The sequence below is a fragment of the Pelodiscus sinensis genome, chromosome 7 (genome assembly GCF_049634645.1).
Source record: "Pelodiscus sinensis isolate JC-2024 chromosome 7, ASM4963464v1, whole genome shotgun sequence".
In the NCBI taxonomy this organism is placed as follows: domain Eukaryota; kingdom Metazoa; phylum Chordata; order Testudines; family Trionychidae; genus Pelodiscus; species Pelodiscus sinensis.
Window position 1 is genome coordinate 16,927,296 of NC_134717.1, and position 19,879 is coordinate 16,947,174.

The 19,879-nt window shown below is 40.2% G+C and overlaps 1 protein-coding gene across 5 annotated transcripts in view; it reads left to right on the forward strand.

Annotated features, from left to right (window-relative positions):
• The window catches only part of MGAT5 (alpha-1,6-mannosylglycoprotein 6-beta-N-acetylglucosaminyltransferase), a 272,734-nt gene extending 252,908 nt beyond the window's left edge, over positions 1-19,826 (forward strand). For all 5 annotated transcript variants that reach the window (XM_075933279.1, XM_075933275.1, XM_075933278.1 and 2 more), the window contains 2 exons: positions 4,109-4,744; positions 6,406-19,826. In XM_075933279.1, the coding sequence (XP_075789394.1) occupies positions 4,109-4,307 (199 nt within the window). In that variant the 3' untranslated portion in view covers positions 4,308-4,744; positions 6,406-19,826. The remainder of the gene's footprint in view (positions 1-4,108; positions 4,745-6,405) is intronic.
• Positions 19,827-19,879: the final 53 nt, after the last annotated feature.

Consider the following 19,879-nt stretch of genomic DNA (forward strand, 5'->3'; position numbering starts at 1 on the left):
TGTTGTAACCATTTGAAATCTGAGTATTTCTTCTTTGAGTGCTGGTCCCTGTATGTTTACCACTGGGGATACCACATGTGCTTCATGCACCTGGAGGCAGAGTATTCTCGCAAGCAGATTCCATGAATCCACTCCGCATATTCCCCTGCTCTCCTTGGGTTATGTAGAAAGGATATAAGGGGCAGAGTAGATCTACAGCCTCCTTACTGCTGCATAGCCTGGGTCAGAACTTTCAGTGTCTGGAGCTTCTCTTCTAGTCATTTGATCTTTATTTGAAAGTTTTTTCTTAGTATATAATTTTCTTGTAAATAATTTGAGAGAGGCTTTTTGATCACTTTGTTTCTGTTTATAGGGTAGTTAGCAATATTCCCCTACATCATAGGACAGTTTTGCCCCCTTAATTCTCCAGTTTGGGTGTGCTATGCCTTGCCTTGCTGTGTGAGCTGCCACCCTGCCCACTTACCTCAGCCTGTGGCATGCAAGTCACTCCAAGCCTATACAAGAATGCTGTGTCCAGCCACTCTTGAATTCTATATAGGGCCAACCCCCACATATCCCTACTCCCAGCCTGGCACCCCAGAAATGTACTGTCTTATACTGCTCAGTTACTTAGGAGAAAATCAAGCTCATATAGGCCATCATTTTAACAAAGAAAATGATCCACTAAACAATAATTATTGGCAAATTTTTTAGCCACTTTTTGCCTAGGGTCTGCCTGCCTCCCTTTCTCTGTTTTCACCTACAAATGAGTGTCTTTCTATCTCCTCTTTCTCCTTTGTCATGGATCAGGGAGGCTCTTTAACTGTTTAAATATGGCTCTCGTCTTCTCCCCCTGCCCCACATATCTTTCCCTACACTTCTGCACCTACCAAATGGGGTGGGGAGATCATGGAGCTTTTGTCCTGTGGAGAAAGGGTCTCGGGGCTTCAGCCCCACCAGAGGCACTTGCTGGGGTTTGGGATTCAGCAGGAGCAGGGCTGAAGCTCCAAACCCCACATGAAACCCCAGTTCCCAGAAGGTGCTCCTGACTTTCAAACTTGCAAAGATTATCATATGTAGCTCAGACAGTCTATAAGTTTAGCCACCCCTGCCATAAAGTCTCTACCCAGCTGAATCCTTACCCCTCTATTCCTCCCCATTCCTCTCTCCAGTTCTCCTTTCAGCCCCAATTGTTTGTGGCCTCTACCCCAGATGGCGGAAGATGAGGTCAGCCTTCCTTCAGTGATCTGCTAGTCAGTGCAGCTTACAGAGAAGGGGACAGCTGCTGTGGTGTGTATTGCAGCAAAGAGACAGCTGCTATGCCAATGATGGGCAATAATTTTTGATGTGGGGGTCACGCCAAGAATTTGGAAAGCAGTAGAGGGCTGCACTCTTCCATGATATTCCATGAGGTCCAGGATGGAGGTTGGATGCAGAAGGGAGTTTGGGGTAGGGGAGGGAGTTTGGGTGAAGGAGGCAGTTGTGACCTGGGTCACTCGATTGGGGTGCAGGGAGCTGGATTGTGACCTAGGGCAGGGAATGGAAGTACAGGAAGGGGTGCAGGTTATTGCTAAATGAATACCATCCAAGCCTTTTCCTGTTTCATACATCAGGTGCCAATCAATATGACATGAAATAAAAGAATTCAAACTCCCCCCTCCCCCCAAACATGATAAAATATAATGAGAAAGGCCCTATGTAGACAAATGACCCTATGCCAGAAATTTCTGGTCACATTAATTGGAAAGGAGCCTGCATCTAAATTATGTATTGCCAAAAACAAACTGAAAAAATCATGTTAATACTTATGATGATTTTGTGGACTAAGTAAAATGACAGTGGTTTGCTCTAAGGATGTAAAGTCAGAAATAAACTTTAAAAGCTCTGTTTTCCTCTAGAGAGCGAGCCTTCTAATAGTGACACGAAAAGATAATTACATTGGGATAGTAGGAATGTACAACGCTAAACTTATTTGAAATTACTGAGCAGAAAAAATGCCCATCTTAGGGTATGGTATTTTACCTGACAATAACAAATTGTTGAGGGCATTTCTTAGCTAGTATAATCTATAAGGAGGAGATAAAGTAATGATATGTCATGTCCAGAGAAGGCTGTAGCAAAAATAAGATTGTCTCTACACTGGGAAGGTTTGGTGACAAAAGAACTGTTGACGTGCAAAAGTCACCAAAAGTGAAAGTGGACAAAATCATTTTTTCTACCTCCCATTGTCAATTTCATAGCCATATTGCTAACTCCCCTGTCCACAGATAGAGGAAAAACATTGTGCCTAAGCACCCACAGTGCAGTGTTGTGGGAAGGGAGAGCTTGGTCCCTGCGCTGCTTGGGATTCGCGCATAGCTTTGCAAGATCTCTGAGCTAAGGAATATCAAAGTAGCACAGCAGTCTCTCAAGCCCCTCCGGCTGAGGCAGCGGAACAGAAGCATTGAAATGATTTGTTTTGTTCCCCAAATGGAGCAGCTCACTCTGCTGTCAGATACTTTCTGAGTCTTTGAAAGGGCAAGTGTCCGTGCCTGCAAGGCAGCAGAGATCACAAAACACTGAGCACAGCCACCAGGACAGATATTGTGGGATACTGGCAGAAGCCACTTCTCTTGACAAAACAAACAGCAGAGTCCACACTGGCTCTTTGTCGACAATAAAGGGAGGGGAAAACACCAAAGTCTCTCGCAAAATTGGGTGTTTTTCCCAACAATCATATTGTAGTGTAAACACACTCACTGTTTTGTTGCCAAAATGCAGGTTTTGGTGACAAAACATGCCAGTGTAGACAAGGCCCCAGATAGAGAGCGAGAAATGGAGAACTAGAGAGAGCAGCCAAAATCAAATAAGTTTTCTAGAAAGATGTTAGATCGAATGTCTTCCAATTCATGCTACAAGATGAAAAATTATATTGTTTGATTCTCTGTTTCATTGTGATTTTTCTCTGCATTCTCTGTATTCTCTGCATTCTTGGCTGTTTTTCCAATTTAATAATTTTTCTCAATAGATTAGAGAAAGTTCTAAACCCTTCATGAAACAAACCAATCTTAGCTTCTTCCATACCTGCAGTATTCAGTACAATAAAAAGATAGGGAGATGCATCACAAAATCAATCCAGTTTCTACAGGACTCTGAGGGTTGTCAGTTTAACATAGTTTGAAATTTGTTGTTTTTAATAGGCAACATGTTTAGCTTAACTTTCTTAAGGACAGAGCCAGTGTTCCTAATGCCAGGGATGAAAGCATTGAATGTTGCTACTTAGCATCATAAATCTTGATAATTTTCCAGAACCAATAGGCAGAATAGAGGTTTATATTATTTTTGCAAATTTGGAAAGTAACATGATTAACGTTCTATCTTGCTGTGAACCAGCAGTCACTATATGATCTACATTAGCTACTTTTGTTTGGTCCCTCTTAGGCTGAGTGTTTGTTTGCAGTTGTGAAGTGTAATATGGCATGAATTAATTACTGCTCTAGTTCAGGTATATTTGAGCTTTTTATGGCAAGGCTGTAGTCTTAAGAGTAGGGCTGTAGATAGTGTGTAATTGAATAGTTGTGTAACTGCATCAAATTTAACGGTTACACAACTCTTCAGTAGTCCCCGGAGGTGGATCCGGCAGTCACTATGCTCTTGGCCCACTCCTGGGCAGCTCCCTGTCACCTTGCACTGCTGCCTCTGTATCAGAGGCAGCAGTGCAGGGTGGCAGCAGCCCTTGTCCGTGGGCGTCCAGGCTCCCGCGGAAGGAGTCTGCTCCACAGCAGCAATCCCTATCAACACGGGGCTTGGAGCCCCATAGACAGGGACTGCTGCCACAGAGCAGCCTCTGTCTGCGGTGGGCCCAGGCTCACCGTGGACAGAGGCTGCTCTGTGAGATGCTAGAGCTTTTAAGCCAGCTCTCCACGGGTACCAGTTCCCACCTCCCTCACAGTTTGCTGCCTTTGATTCAGAGGCAGCAGAGTCGGGGGGGAGGGGTGGAAGGAAGGGGGCTGTAGTCGACAAAATTAGCTAGTTAATCGTGTAGTCATCTCCACATCGACATCTCTGCTTAAGAGTGAAAATTATTTACTTGGATTGCTATAAATGAAAGATGGTCATGTGACTTAGACAAATGTGTCTTGCTTTATAGGTATAATGTGGAATGTCATACGGTTGAATCTGCAAATGACATCGTCGTCCCATCTTTTGATGAATATAAGAAACACTGCATTTTTCAGGGTGATCTTTTGCTGTTCAGCTGTGCGGGATCCCATCCAAACCACAAACGAATCTGCCCCTGCAGAGACTATAATAAGGGACAGGTTGCACTTTGTAAAGATTGTCTATAGCAGCAGCAGCACCTTCCTTTGTTTGGGGACACACACAATGGTTTTGAGAGAGAACTACTTATACTTCCTGCACTTTTGTCCAGGGTCTTGCTGCAGGCTGAGAAAATGCTGCCAAGCAGAATACTTTGAGAGGAGGGATTCAGAACGAACATCTAAATGGTTTTTACTTTTTTTCTAAATGAACATATGCGGTGGAGCTCTTTGAAATCTTCCATCTGCTCAAGGAAAAGAGAAATTAAGTTCCATGCTTTGTAACAATTCGAAGATCATTGCGAAGAACAGTTTGTAGAAAATTCCCAGACACATCAAACGTTTTTTGTTGTTAGTGTGTGTGTGTGTGTGTGTGTGAATCAAGTGTTTTCTATTTTTGTTAACAGGTTAAAAACATCCCATCATCATCAGCTAAGAGTCTGAACATCATTCCAGTACAAAATGAGGTGGGTGGGGGAATGTGCTTATGAGTTGGGGGAGAGGACTACAATTATTACTGGGGCACTATTTTGAGTGCTGCAACAGCTTGAATGGCTACAAAATGGTGCATTACACAAGAACTTGGAACTATAAGATAACTCAAATAACAATACATAGCTGCGTGTTCGCAGTCCTTTTTAAAATACTCATATGCTACCAGGTATCGTCTGCATTATAGCTACTGTACCAGAGCACTCTAAACAGGCAGCTCTAGGAACGTGAGGATTGGTTGCTGCCAATTTGTAAGAATCCTGCTGTTTCTTGACAACTGATTGATTATGGTATGCTCTGGTGTGGAACAGCCATGGAAGCATACGGCCATTTAATAATGGACTTGTCTCAGTTTACTGGGTCTATTTAAGAGTGATCCTTGGAATCTTCCTGTGCTTCTGTTGTAGTCTGCCTATTTAAAGTACTGTGTGAAGCAAAAAGTATTCTGCATCATTTGAGCAATATTGTCGGATCCTCAGTTCACTGTACCTTACCGTAGTTAAAACATTACTGCAAGGTGGAGAAAGGATCTGCTAACTATAATTATTGTATCATAGGAATGTGAACTGTCTTGATAACTAGCTCTGCTTTTGAAGAGGAAGATATTTTAAAGAGCAATTATGAGAGAAGGAAAACTTCTTAAGAAGAATATTGTTGATAGCTTTTCTGGATTCTTTATCCTTTTTCTCTTTTAAGAGGCAGGCCGGTGATGTATTTAAAAACTACAATTTATTACCAAAAGTTTGAATTGGAATTCAGACTTGACTTGTTTAGAACGTGAACTAAATCTTTTTAAATAGTAACATGTATCTCTTTTTTTAAGAGTAAATTTCTACTTTTTTGCAGCACAAGCTAACATGTTTGAAAGCATTGTTCATGGCTGGGAAATGTTATGTTAAATTAGAGGGAAATGAATGGCCTAGTCTGCAGTAGGATATGAAAACTGCCATAGTTTGCAGGTTTAAAATTTGGGTATGTCTCAGACATAACTGAAAAAGCCTCAGTTGATTTTTTATTTTCCTTTTTGGAGATTTAACCAGTGCTATCCAGTCTCTCCAATTACAAAAATATAGGCACTTTAATATTTTTCCTCTAGAATATATCAGGTTTACTCATTCTTCTATACCCATTATTCATTATCTGTGTGAGTATTAAAGTCTCTCTTGACCTACCAAAGATCAAATAAGGGAAACATGACTGAAACTGTCAGACACATTATCACAAGGTGTTAACAGAGAAGTAGAAGTTCAGTTTCCAACTCAATATAATTAACTTGTTTATTTCAAGTGCATTTAAATCCCTAATTCCACACTCCTATTTTGTTACCCAAGGTAAATAGTACTGCAGACTGATAGAAATCGGTGTCTAAATGATTATTCAGTATCCAGAAAGTATATATGGCAGGTGCCTGTGCAGCATAGTAACTGGGATGTAATAATAATAAAGCTTCAGTAATTACAGTAATTCTACAAAAATGGAACATAATTGGATAATAATATTAGGCATAGTTTTGTATGAAAAGAAATTGAATAGTTGAAGTATTCTAAGCATTCCCTCAGTCAGCATGGATGTTTTGGTTTTTTTAATATCCAGGGAACTCTAATACTTAGCCTTTTTCTTTTTCTTTTTTTTTAAGGATTGGAATCTGAGGTGCATCAACTGTTCATTGTAGGTGTTCTCCATATTTCTGTACATATGATAAGAGTGCAACCAGTAGAATCCCAGGCTTTCAAGAAACTCTGGGCACCAATTTGGGCTTATTTCTGGCATTAACTTATTGGTGACAACAGAATCTACCTTTTAGTGATATAGTCTGAGTTTCTGTAGTCAGAAACTTAAGTTAGCTGGAACATCACATCAGTACATTGGCAATAAAGACTTTGTGCGTGTGTGCTTAAACAATCCAAAGCACCATTGCCTATTGTAATATAACTATTAGAAAATATTTGCTGTTTTTGTATAAAAAGGCACTAAGCTGTAAATACACATTTGCTTGTTGCTTATCCATTGTATGGCACACATGGCATAATACAATTTGTTTTGCCTCTAAAAAGTGAAGATAAAGGATTTCTGCTAGTTTGTTGATACTGCTATCTCTGCTGCACTGTATTGTTCAATAATACAGTGCTGCCAGTGCTGTCTTTACCACAGCAGGGGGAGTTATGATCTCTATAGTATGTATGTTTATTTCTAAGCTACTGTATTGAGTTACTGTGTATTAGAGGAAGAGAGAAAGGGAGAAAATGGATAAGCTCCGTTCAATAGCAGAATTCAATGGGAATTTTTTTAGGGGGGAGGGAGGGAATAATCAGTTGGACTACATCATGCTCTCAGAGAATTTTGGGAATTTTGCTGTTCCCTTTAAAAGTCCAGTCCAATAGAAGACATTTTCCAAGGGCTTTATTTTATTGTTGTTGCATCTAAACTGTGGAGCTGCCGAGTTCCCTTTTCAAGAGGAAAAGTGTTCTTTACAATGTACAGCTTCTGTTTTATTTTTTGAAAGAGAAAAGCATGTCAGATCATGGGGAAGAACTTTTCTTATATTCTGCATATGGATATTCTTTGTTTTCAAATCCTGCTTTGCTTGCCTTTTCTTGGATGGAAAAAACCTGAAGTTGCTATCAACGTTTAAATTGAGTGATTTACTAAATCTGATACTTCATTTTGTTTTTTCTATTATGATGTTCTTTACATTTATAAGCAAGTGGGTTCTTCTTGTACAACTGAACACTCCATTCTGCAAGTAAGCACAGGGGATTATTTTCGATGTTATGAATCGTTCACTAGAATTATTGAACTAAATTGTTCCCTATTTATTTCTAAAATGTGGACACGATCTTCTGTGTCAGGAACTCCATAATTAACAAAGTCTTTACTCCAGGCCTGGCCTTTGGGCAAAGCGAGTGAGGCGGTTGCCTAGGGCCTCGTGGCTTCGCACATTCAGGGCCTTGCCCTGCCCAGCTCCCCGCCCCACCCACCTGGCTGGGAGCCGCGAGGCTGTGCAGCTCAGCATGCTGCCTTGGGCCCTACACGCTCTTTGGCCGAGCCTGCTTTACCCTCTTACTTAAATGTATAGTCCACAAACTGCACTTGGATGATGACTTTGTAAAAGAATGATTATAAAATGGTATTGTATTAATGTATGTATTTTATTTTGTTCTCACTGAAACTCGCAGCATCCTTATTCAGACTTCAGGTTTTGGCAAGAATGAATTTTGGATACACTGGCCTGTAATTGATGGAAATCAGGTGTGTCAAATCTGAAGTATAACAATTATAAGCTCCTAAACATATCCGTCATAAATCAATTTTTTTTGTTTTAAACTTTTGTATTTTTATATGTGACCTGATTTTTTGAAAATCTTATTCCTATGAGATTAGAAAACTTGAGAAAATAATTTACATAATTTATTAAAGTTAACGTAAAAGGCTTGCCTTTGAAAAGTAAAGTTGGTAAATACACACTGTTTAAAAATGCCAATAAAAACCTCATTTATTTCATATATGCAATTTGATTTGCACATGTGTAACTAGATAAGCTTTTTGCATATTTGGCTACGTTTTCTTTATGGTTGTGTCTCTTTGTTTTTCTTTTTGTAATTTATTAGTTATAATTATGTATTTTTCTTAATGTCAGATTAAGTTACTTCTGCAAATATTTAATGTTCACGTGCCTTTTTTATTTTGGGGAGGATTTTAGAATGTGAGCACTGTCTGAACAAGTATAATGGAACACTGATTTTAGGGTTTAAGAAAAGGGCCTTACTTTTTCATGGGTATCTTTTGCTTTTCATGGGTATTTACATGCAGTTAGTCCATAATTGAAAGGATACTTAGCACCTGACAGTCTTTTGGAAAATTAAAAATGTAGAAAAAAGATTTTGAATAACTTATGATCAAATTTCAGTGAGAAAGTAGCATGATCTAATAGACTGATGTTGGAAATAGGGACCAGAAACTCGTAGTCTCCATTTGCAGCTCCATCACTGACCTTTGTATCATTATGTGGATCATTTATTACCTGATTTTTTTTTTCAGGGGACTTAGCCCTCACACTTCCATTGACTTCAAATGGAAAATTTGGGTAATTTGTTTACCTTTATACATTAAAGCTGCTCATATCTATCATGCTTGTGTACCTCAGCATAGTGAAGAGAGGATATTAGCTTGTACTCCACGTTGAAAATGCACATTACAGTGCTGCATAACTGCTAGTGTTTCATGGCTGGCTTCCCCAAGTTATATAAATGATTTAAAAGCTTACAGTTGTGTTTTTAATGTTTACAAGCCCAAACTGCCTTCTCAGTTATATTGCCTCTCAGTGTGATTAGGGCCCAATTTGGTTCCCATCAAAATACTTCCTTTAATGAAGAGGTGTCACGGTTTGATTAAAGGGTCTTATTCTAATGGGATAAGTTACTTTTAAGTTACTTTTATCAATGATAGCTCTCTCCTGTATCTGTCAGTAATGAATGGCTCTGAATAGTTCATTTCTGTGATGTATCTTACTGCTTTGACATCTTATTTATTTTACAATGTATATAATTTAATATTTTAAATAGGTTGAAGTTTCATCTAAATATCCATTAAGGGGGGCGGTTCAGTTTATAAATAAAAACAGATTCCTAATTATGCCAGTCTTTAGTGGGGAATGAGTGATGAGTCATTGCTGTAGCTCTGATTTTATTTAGATGTACTAGGTTTGTTGTCATGGCCAGGGCTTTGTGATGCCAACCCCTCTTCGCTTGTGGCTCTTGATTAGTAGAGCTTCATCCACTTCTAGTACTCCTTTGTCCCATTATCTTTGGGGCAGAACCAATCAATGGCATCTGTCTGCTTGGAATATGTACAGGGAGGGCTCAGGAAACTTATATAAATATATTGTTGTTGCTGTAAATCCAACATTGCAAAATATTGCTCTTAAATGTTGTTTAAACAAATCTTTTGCTTCATATTTTAAACGGCTTTATAGCAAAATGTTTTCAATTTGAATATAGCAATATCTAATAGAACAAGAATGTATAAGCAAGATCAGCAAACTGGTTACTGAGCATGAATGTAGGCAATGTGTTGCAAATCAAATGGCTGAAGCTAGGATGTCTTCTTGCATTAAGTTATCAGTCCTATGCTTGTGCACAAAGGTAAATGTCTTAACACAGTTCAGTCGCCACAAATCTCTTATTTATGGCTCTACATGGCTTACTTTTAATTTAAAGTCCTTTAATGCTAATACAGCAATAGTATTTTGAGTCAGCACACCCACTCCAACCGTTCAAGAAAGCAACATTAATTAAATGAATGTGACATTGTCAAATAGCTAAAAATACAGTATTTGCTCTGCTTGACGCTATAATAAAAATAGGAATAACCTTAACATTCCAAATAGAAAAACAGCTTTAAAAATTCACTTGCTGTAAAATCTGTAATGGCCTTCCCTCTGCTGTCTGCAAGGAGAAATTAATACTAGGCATGGTCTAGATTGACACTGTGTGTTCAACAGCATTAAACTGTCCTCTAGAAATGAGGAAAGCTACTTGTGTACTAGTTCCTTAGGCTTGTAGAGTGCATGCTGCAACATCGCAATATTGTGCACCCAGTCTCCTTCTGACTGAAGTTAATGGCAGTGTGTCCATTGAGTTCTGTGAGAGGGAGAGGTTAGCATGACACTGGAGGAGTTAGCTCTCGGGGGTCACTGTTAGAAATCACCATGCCAAATCCACTCCAATCCTCCCCTGGCATTGCATCAAGAGTTCAGTCTTCCAAGATACTGGACATTCTGGCTTTGATCCAACAAATCATGGCCTTAGTCTTAAGCATGTGAATATCTTCATTGAGTTGATTGGGCCTACCCATTTGCTGAAAGCTTAAGACATTAAATGCTAGATCAAGATAGAGAGAGCAGCACCCAAGATCAAGCCTTATAAGAGCACAAAAAGCATAGGCTCAAATTCATCCCTGCTGCCACTTCATTAGCTTCTAGTAGGCTTATACAAGGAATTAATTTGCTGCATTCCTTAACAAACTTTTTGCTGTAAGGATTGATTCTGGAGACCATAAAAGAAAGTAACCACCTTAGTTTGCTCTCCCTAAGAAAAAGAGCAAGGAACAAGGAAATGCAGTAAGAACAAATGGATAGCCCCAATCTATGTAAAAATGGCAAAGGGCATTAATAGGATCAGAAATGTTACCTGGAAGATTCAAAAGCTAATCAAGAAAATGGGGAGGGGGGGGGATATATAAAGTATAATAACGTATTTTGAGTTTTTAAGGTCCTAATTCTGCTCTTTGTTCAAGGAAAATTTTGAAGTCAGTGCAGGGTTTGAATATGTACAAGAACGTCAGGGTTAGTCTTTTAAGTTGTTTTTTTTTTCCCGGGGGGAGGGGGAGGTGTTAACTTTCTCTTGACGTTTAAGTTCTTTGCTTTTCTAAATGACTGTGTTCCACTATATCAGGTTCAAACAGTTTGATTCACATAGTACAAGTTGCAATGGCTGGTAACATATTATCTAATTATTGAAATTCGTTAGGATGGGATTCTTTAAAAATATGTATATGTCTGAATGTGTATTTCAATGGCATAGAACTATGCTTTGTTTTTGCTGTTGTAGAGAGAACTAGGGAGAACTTTATTTTTCAATAAACTTTTTCTGTGTGATTTGGATTTGTTGTTGTATATGTGCTTAAATGGGAATTCCACCAACTGCACAGCAGTATGATTTGCATTGCAACGATTAGAGGTGTGTCTGTTTCTGTCATGAAGCCCTCTATTCAGAGGTGTTTAAGCAGCAGCAAATAATTCTATCTAAATGGATCATGGCTGATAACATCTAGGGAGCTAATTCTTTACATGAAGTATTTGTTGTTTGGTGGGGGGGTATGAAATCTGGGTGTTTTTAATTCATGTAAAACAAACTAAAATACATATTGGGAAGATGAGTTTTCATTTGAAGACAGCACATTAGCGGCTCAATATCCTTGTTTCTTGAAGGATTTCTATTACACATGGCATGGAGTTGCTGTGGCTTTAAGAGACTAGTATGGCAGGTAGCACTGCTCTCCAGCCAAAATGCTTCTGAAATAAATGTATTCAAACTTTACTAATTCTGGGTCACTGAGAACGAAAATGATACTTAAAATTGTTGATTGGCTCTAGTTTTCAAGATATGCTATTGGGTCAGTATATACGACCCTTGGCTTGCGAATGACAGAGGATAAGTGAGTTATAAAGGGAAAGGATCTCAATTTAAACCATAAATGACTAAAATACATCTTTGCCTGGATCTATGAATAAATCTGACAGGGTTTGGATAGTACTTGCTTTTTAGGCAACACAATGAATGATGCAATCTGAAGCTGGTATTGCATCATACATGATATGAATTGCATCATGTTATTCCTAGAAATCATGGATGTTTTGCTGCATAATGGCAATGTTTCCCCATCAATTCCAGGTGGTCATGCAGTCCATATGAAGGAAACCTATGACAACATGAAACAACTTTTGAGGTGCATAAACTATGACCAACATCAATGGCAGCTTTGCGGTGATTTGAAGGTAGTTGCTCTCTTGCTTGGTCTGCAGACTGGATACACAAAGTACTGCTGTTTTCTCTGCAAATGGGATAGTCGTGCAAGAGATTCCCACTACATCAAGATAGATTGGCCACTCAGACAGTCATTGGAGCCTGGGAGGAAAAGTGTTCAGCATCCACCACTTGTTGAATCAAGGAAGATTTTGTTACCACCGTTACACATCAAGCTGGGTCTGATGAAGAACTTTGTCAAGGCCATGGACAAAACACAAGCAGCTTTCGAGTACCTCCGTGGAAAATTTTCAAGGTGAAGTGAAGCTAAGATAAAGGAAGGTGTCTTTGTTGGTCCTCAGATTCGTGAACTTCTTCGAGATGATGCATTTGACCATGCACTGCGTGGCAAGGAAAAGACGGCATGGAAAGCCTTCCAGTTAGTGGCAATAAATTTTCTCGGAAACAACAAGGCAGACAACTACAGGTTGTTGGTAGAAAACCTCCTAAAGGCATACAAAAGCTTTGGTTGCGACATGTCACTAAAGATACATTTTTTGCACTCTCATCTAGATTTTTTTTCCACCGAACTGCAGAGCAGTGAGCGACGAGCACGGCGAGCGATTTCACCAGGACATTGCAACAATGGAGAAATGCTATTAGGGCAAATGGAGCCCATCAATGCTTGCAGACTGTTGCTGGACAGTGACAAGAGATGCTCCATTTAATGAATACAAGAGACAAGCCAAGAAGCGCTGAGTAGACACTGAATAGGACTAAACTATGTACATAATAGTTTTTTGCCTTTTGTTTCATAATAAATTTTATTTATATAACCCTTTTGCTGATTTTTAAAGTGTTACATAAACAGGACAGGTGAAATATTATCATGTAAAGCAAACATAAACACATGAAAAGACCTAGGTTTACAATTTATGATTAAAACTCTACTATCTACACAATATACATAGACGTAAAATGTAAAAACTTAAATATCTTGGAAACAGTAGCCAATCAGTTGTTTTAATTGTCATATTTGAATTCAGCACATCAAAATACATAATAAATAGCACATTTTATCTCTGAAGCAGGCGACTTCTAAAAAATTTGTAGACCAGTGTAGTCGGAAGAAGAGCTATGATATCTTGAGTCAAATGCCTCCTTACTTTAAGGAGACTTCTGTGTGTTTACATTTTGATCTATAAAGAGTTTGTGAAGATTCTACAAATTGCTTTTGCAACATCCTCCTGCCAACCCATGGAACAAGTGACCAAGTTTGAAACTTCAGGTTACTTCCTCAGCTGGTTTAAACTAGCAAATCTCGATTTGATGTCATTGGGAGCTACATCAGTCTATAATTTCCTGCATCATATCAGATATAGATATAGATATATAAGACACCACCAGTAGGCTGATATGTATGTTTAAAGAGATCTGGAGTGGCTAATATGGATTCTTCAAGTGATGGTCTCTTGATGTATTCAAAATGCAGGTGCGCATGTGAACCCATGCACTGGAGCAGGAAGCTTTTAACAATATTGTTCATTGATCCACGTGGTCATCTTCTGTTGCTATGTGCTCCAGGTGAGGTTATCAGAGGCCATGTGGGCTGTGCCCTCAGTTTCTTCTTACTGCATGGTCATAGTCTGAATAATCTCTTCATGCACTCATAGTTTTTACGAAAATGACTGTCCATTTGTGTATAGTTACTTCTGCTTCTTTCATTTTAGTCCTCCTGTAAATAGAGTAGTTATTTAGTGAAGCCCTATACATGGCTTCCCTGAAACAACTTGGGGAATTATGCCCTGCATTCCAGGGTTTAAAAACTACACCTCATCCCCTCGTTTGTTCTCCATGAATATCACGCACGTTCGTTATCTGTGCTGCCTGGGCCAGCTGTGATATCTGCAAGTCTCCAACAAGGACCCACAAAACCCATCTTCTCTGTCTCCACAAGGCCTCACATGGAGTCTGATCCTGGGTCGTAAGGACCGACGGTGTGTTTTTCTTTTCCAGCTGTGAGCACACCTCTGGCCTCCCACCCAGGACAATCAGTGATGCTGAGCTGTGAGAAGGCAAACAAGGAGTTCTGCAAGTGCTCCAAGAACAGGTTCCTGTCACGGACTGCTGGGATACACTACATTTCCTTCCTAAGCCTGGACAAGAGAGATGTCATTCAACAACTCTGCTGTGCCACTCTCTAAAACAGAGGGCAAAGTAAGAGAAGAAACATTCACCAGCACTACTAGTCCCACTGATGCCAGTGGGTTAAGATAATTCTTTGGCTTGCACTTTTCAGCCATCACAAGATTCTTCAGGTGCTTTTCCGCGTATCCCTTCTCAATTTGGCAAACCATAGGATGTTCTGTGGATACCAGGACAAATGGAACTGCTGATTTCCTCCACCCACCTAGGATTGCTGTATCATCCTGTGCTGCTTCTCTCAGCTACAGGATCTCCTACACCAGTAGATGCACTGCTTCTGTTCACTTGAGATTAGCCCCATCGGTAGTAGTACCACCTGTGCCAACAATTCTGCTATTTCTGGAGGCTTCTTCAGACTCGGCACTTTTCAGCAGAAAAGCGATCCAGTGTAGCTCAGACTCTGGGGTGTGCTCACCTCACCAGATGCACTATGCTCTAGTCCCAGCAGGTTGGTATCTATATTTCTGGGATCCAAAGTACCAACAAGACCCTTCTCATAGCATCATTGACCCGCAAGGGGCTTTCATCATAGGCTATACCCGTCAATGGCCTAACACAATCCCACCCAGTCCCTCCACTGGGTCTCATTGACTTGGACCTGCAAGAGGACCCAGAGCATGATCGGCCCCACAGGTCCTGACAGCAGCCCCTTTTCTCCAAATGAGGCCCTGATTTCTCCACTCCTCTTACCTGACCACCAGTACCAGGAGTTGCAGCAAGGGTGGCTCTCGACCTAGGCGTTCCCCTGGAGGAAATCCAGGACTAACTTTACCAATTGCTGGATATATTCACCTGTTGGGTACAGGTGTGTGTAGCTCTGCCTATTGAGGCCATCATGAAACCCGCACAAATAGCATGGTACATGACAGCATCTTGTGCGCTTACACCCAAGAGGGCAGAATGCAGGTATTTGGTGCCAGCTAAATGGACTGACTTTTTTTCCCTGTTACTCCCATCCCCTGATTTCCTGGTGCATGTGGCCATAGAAACAGGCTTGCATTCGTCTGCTTCAGTTCCTCTGGTTAAGGCAGCAAAGCATCTGGATCCCATGGACTGCAAACTGTACTCCTCTGCAACCCTGAAATTCCGCATCTCTAATGACCAGTCTCTGCCAAAGGAGTATAATTTTAATAATTAATTATGCAGATAGGGACCATCACTCCAAGAAGAAGAGGGAAGTTACTTACCTGTAACTGGAGGTTCTTCAAGATATGTGGTCCCTATTTGTGTTCCACTACTTGTCCACCATCCCCACTGCTGTGAACTACTTATTCAGTGGTAAGAGGCTGACTGAGGACTTGTCTCACACGCAGCCTCTTATAACCTCGCCTGGAGCATGTGGCAACCTAAGACACCCATGAATATCAATGGATACTGCTGCTGAAAACTTCCAACTCTGGTGCACAGTACATAAGCACACCTGTGTTTGGCATACAAAAAGGGAATGCACATCAGTTCAGAATTTATTTACAAATTTGATCTTCAATCTGAGATTGAATAAAGATATTAACTGGTTGACACGCTACAGAACCAATTTCCCCTACCTTTGACATTCACATTTTCACATGAAAAGCTATGTATGGGACACATCCAGTCTACTTAATTAGCTTTATTAACATGGGTCCTACCATTGACAATAACTGCTTTTGCTATTTTTCTATACCTTGGAGTCTGTTATTTTCACTCCAACTGATGAAGTGGGTTTTACCCACAAAAGTTCATGATTCTATATATTCGTAATGTCCCTAAGGTGCCAAAGAACTACTTGTTGTTTTTCAAGTTACAGACTAACACAGCTACCCCTGAGATTTTTTTTACCTAAATAAGTAATATGTTGTATTTAAAAGCAAATGTAAAACATGAGGAGGAATTGCATGATGCCTGCAAGTTGTCACCTTACCTTCCATCTGGCTTCAGAATGCTGTATGTTTTATCCATTAGTTATATTAAATAATTTGGTTTGTCATTGGTACATGAACACATGTGCTGCAAATTTCTGGCCCTGCTCTTCAGAGGCCTTTTCTTCCGTGCCACAGAAATGTTTCTATTTCAGGGAAGTGTAAAGCATGTGTATATGCATGCGTAGTTATCCACTAGCTTGATCTCCTTTCCATGGATCCCATCGTTCTGGATTAAAACAGGTGCAAAACTAATCTCTGACCTTGTTGCCCATCAACATATCTTAGTGCCAAAGCCCTAAAATGTTTGCTATCATCAAATTAAATTGTTAACAGTGTGGGGGCAATTGAGCCTTATTTTGCATACTTGGAAACTAGCCATGAAAAGTAGGTCAAGTTGTTTCCAATAATGAATGTTACAAGTAGGTGCAATAGAGCAAGTCAGAGAAATTGAGCTAGTTCAAGCAAAAATGTCTACTTGATAAAGCTTTAGGGCTGTGCCGGGGTTAGATTTTATAAATAAGAAAATATAGCAACCAAGGTTGGCCTTACAGAAGTTAGTTTACTTGGTGAACGAAATGAGGAAAAGATGAACTATGCTGCTTGCTTCCCACCCCAACATCCTGTTTGGGGATTTTCAAAAGGAGACTTCAAAAAAATTCTCATCTCACCTTTCCTGACCCCAATACAGAAGGAGCAGACAAAACTGAAGAGTTAGCTTTTCCTAGGAAAGAAATCAGGCCATGCTCTTGTTTAAGGAACTTTGTTCCTCACCTATGTGTCCTGAAAGTAGTCATGGCATTCAGTCCTCAAATCATTGGTGCGGATTCCTGATGTCTGGGCTCCAGAGGCTCCAGGCAAATGCATGTAAGATCCTGTTCTGCATTCCCCTTCTTTCTTACCATCTTACTCTCTCAGCTATTCATTGGATCCTGTAATCACTGTACTGCTTGCATCAGCACAGCAAGATGAGGGGTCATCCAGCCCTGCCCTGTTACAGAATCCAGAACAACTGGTGATATGGCTGATCTGCCAACCTGAAGCTTCCATTGGTGACTGGCCAAGTGCCCAGTGTTCCTCGGACATCAGCAAAAACTGTATTTCCCTCTATTTTTCTATCTTGTCTCTCTCCTTGTCTGTGATTTAAAAACAGAGAAAGTGAATGCCCTTCACACATTAGCACTGGGAGTAAAATTAACTCTTTTCACCAAAGAAGGGTTGTTAGTAAAATAAGAGACTGATATTTTACCTCCAAAAGGAGAGAGTCTTTAACATGTTTGGGTTATGTGTAATTACTCATTTTTAGCTATTTTTTATTTATAATTCTTTATTGTGTTTTGATTAATACACTTCCAACTTTAGAATGGGAGTTTCCCAAGAAACCAAGCAAACCAGAAAAATTCTGAACCTTTGTAATATTGTTCCAGTACTGGATAGTGAAAGAGTTTTGTAAAACCGTAAGCTCCTTGGGCCCTTGAGATCAATGCAACAGTGTACACTGCTCATCCCTTGATTTGGCAAGACTGAGGAATGTTTTTAACCCTTTCATATTTCATCCCCTAAATGTTGTCCAGCTTTTGATATAGGAAGGCTTTCGTGAAATGGTGGGTTTTCCAATAGGATATGATTTCAGATAGGCAGAAGTGCAACCACATAAGAAAAGATGTATGGGAGGTGGAACCTGGAGTAGAAATACACATCTTGTTGCTGTACTGAAAATAATAGAAGGGGTAGAGGTAGGACTGATCTCCCTCTCCATTCCATTTCACACCAGTGGTTTCACCAACAGGTTTGATTTCAGTAAGATCTCATCTAGCCAGAAGTAGGTACCTCCACCAAGACCTTCCTGCATGTAGCTTGCAAAAACCTTACCCTGAGCTTCTGACAGGGTCATCATCTCTGTGGGTCAGGACTGAAGAGGTGACGCTAATCCCCATCCACTCTCCATTGCAACTCAGTTCAGTCATCCAAATGCATTAGACTTCTAAGCCCATTATTTGAGATGCTCGTGCTTATGTAGAATTCCTGAACTTACTAATTTGGATAAACTTTTAAGTTTTATATTAAAATCTTTGCGGGTGCGATCAATATACTACTGAATGTCAAGTGTTAATTGCACTGGTTTAAACTGGCACAGCGCAGTAAATGGATACTATAGAGGCCCTCATACATATAGGCATGAACTATATTTGTCCTAGAGGCTCCAGTTCTGCTGAGCAGCGTGCTCTCTTTGTGCTGTGGAAAATCAGGGACTTGCTGACTAACAAATACTGACTCGAGACGGTTGCTGCAACAGGTAAAATGTATTACACTGCTGACACCATATTCTGAAGAAGTAAGAGTTTGCAGGACCCAGACGACACCATCTCCAACATCAGGTGAGACTTTCTCTCCCTCCATACTCCCAATGGTTCCTCCTTGCTTGTCTTATTCATTTTCCTATCCCTCTCCTTTCTTCTTCTGTGTAATGAGCGACTGGCTTTGCCAGCCAAGATAGCATATTTTGCAGCAATGCTGTAAGCCTTGAGGCAGCTAAATGCTATGCCTTGAGTGGCCCAATGCTGACACAAGTTTACTAGGATGCAGACTATCTGATAAGACCATGTACCATGCCTGCATTTTTCCAGCAGTGCTGTTGCAAGTGAAAGTCCGCACCAGAGACAGAAACTGTGTTTTCTATCTTTGTGGTTCTTTGCTTGCCCATTATTTTATCCCGGCTGCCTTTTAGGAAACAGGATTGCACTTTAACAATAAAAGCAACAATGACAGCTCCAGCGCACCTCTACTAACTTCTCCTTTCCCCAAAAGGACAGCTTTTAGCATCTCTCAGTCTCTACGATGGTGTATCTGACAGGGGATTTGGAAAGGGAAAGCCTTGTTTCATACTTTACCTTTTACATTTTTTATTTTTTTTCTTGTCTTGTCATGATTCATATTTTTAAAAGTGTTTTCATTGTACTGAACAGGTTGGTTCTCTGTGTCAGACCATGAACCTTGTTTAAAATGGTCTGGTGTTAGTAACTGTTATGTTGACATGTTTGATTCCTAGGGTCCTCTATTCCATCTAAATTAATACGAGGGCGGGTATTGCACAACCACTGCCTAGTATGGAGAATCAGTATCATGCCCAGAGTATCCATTATTAAGGTATATTTGCAGTCTGCAGTATGGCAGAGTTTGCTTGTGGCCAATCTGTGCTTGCCATTGGCTATAGCTAGGATCTGAGCCCCTTTTTTGTATGAACACTGATATTTCTCTCTGATACTCTTGTATGCATGCACTTTCCCTAGGATCGCCTTGAACAAGGGCCATTTTATGTTGGAAAATTGCTCCAGCAGCTATGATCAGTAAATCATATTGTTAAAAGGGTGGGGATGGTCAGGCTGCACAGCAAATGTTCGTCCTATACTTTACCTGCTGCTTACTTTAACAATTGTGCTCTTGTCACCCTGTGAAAAGTGTTGTATGTACTGCTGAAAGGGAT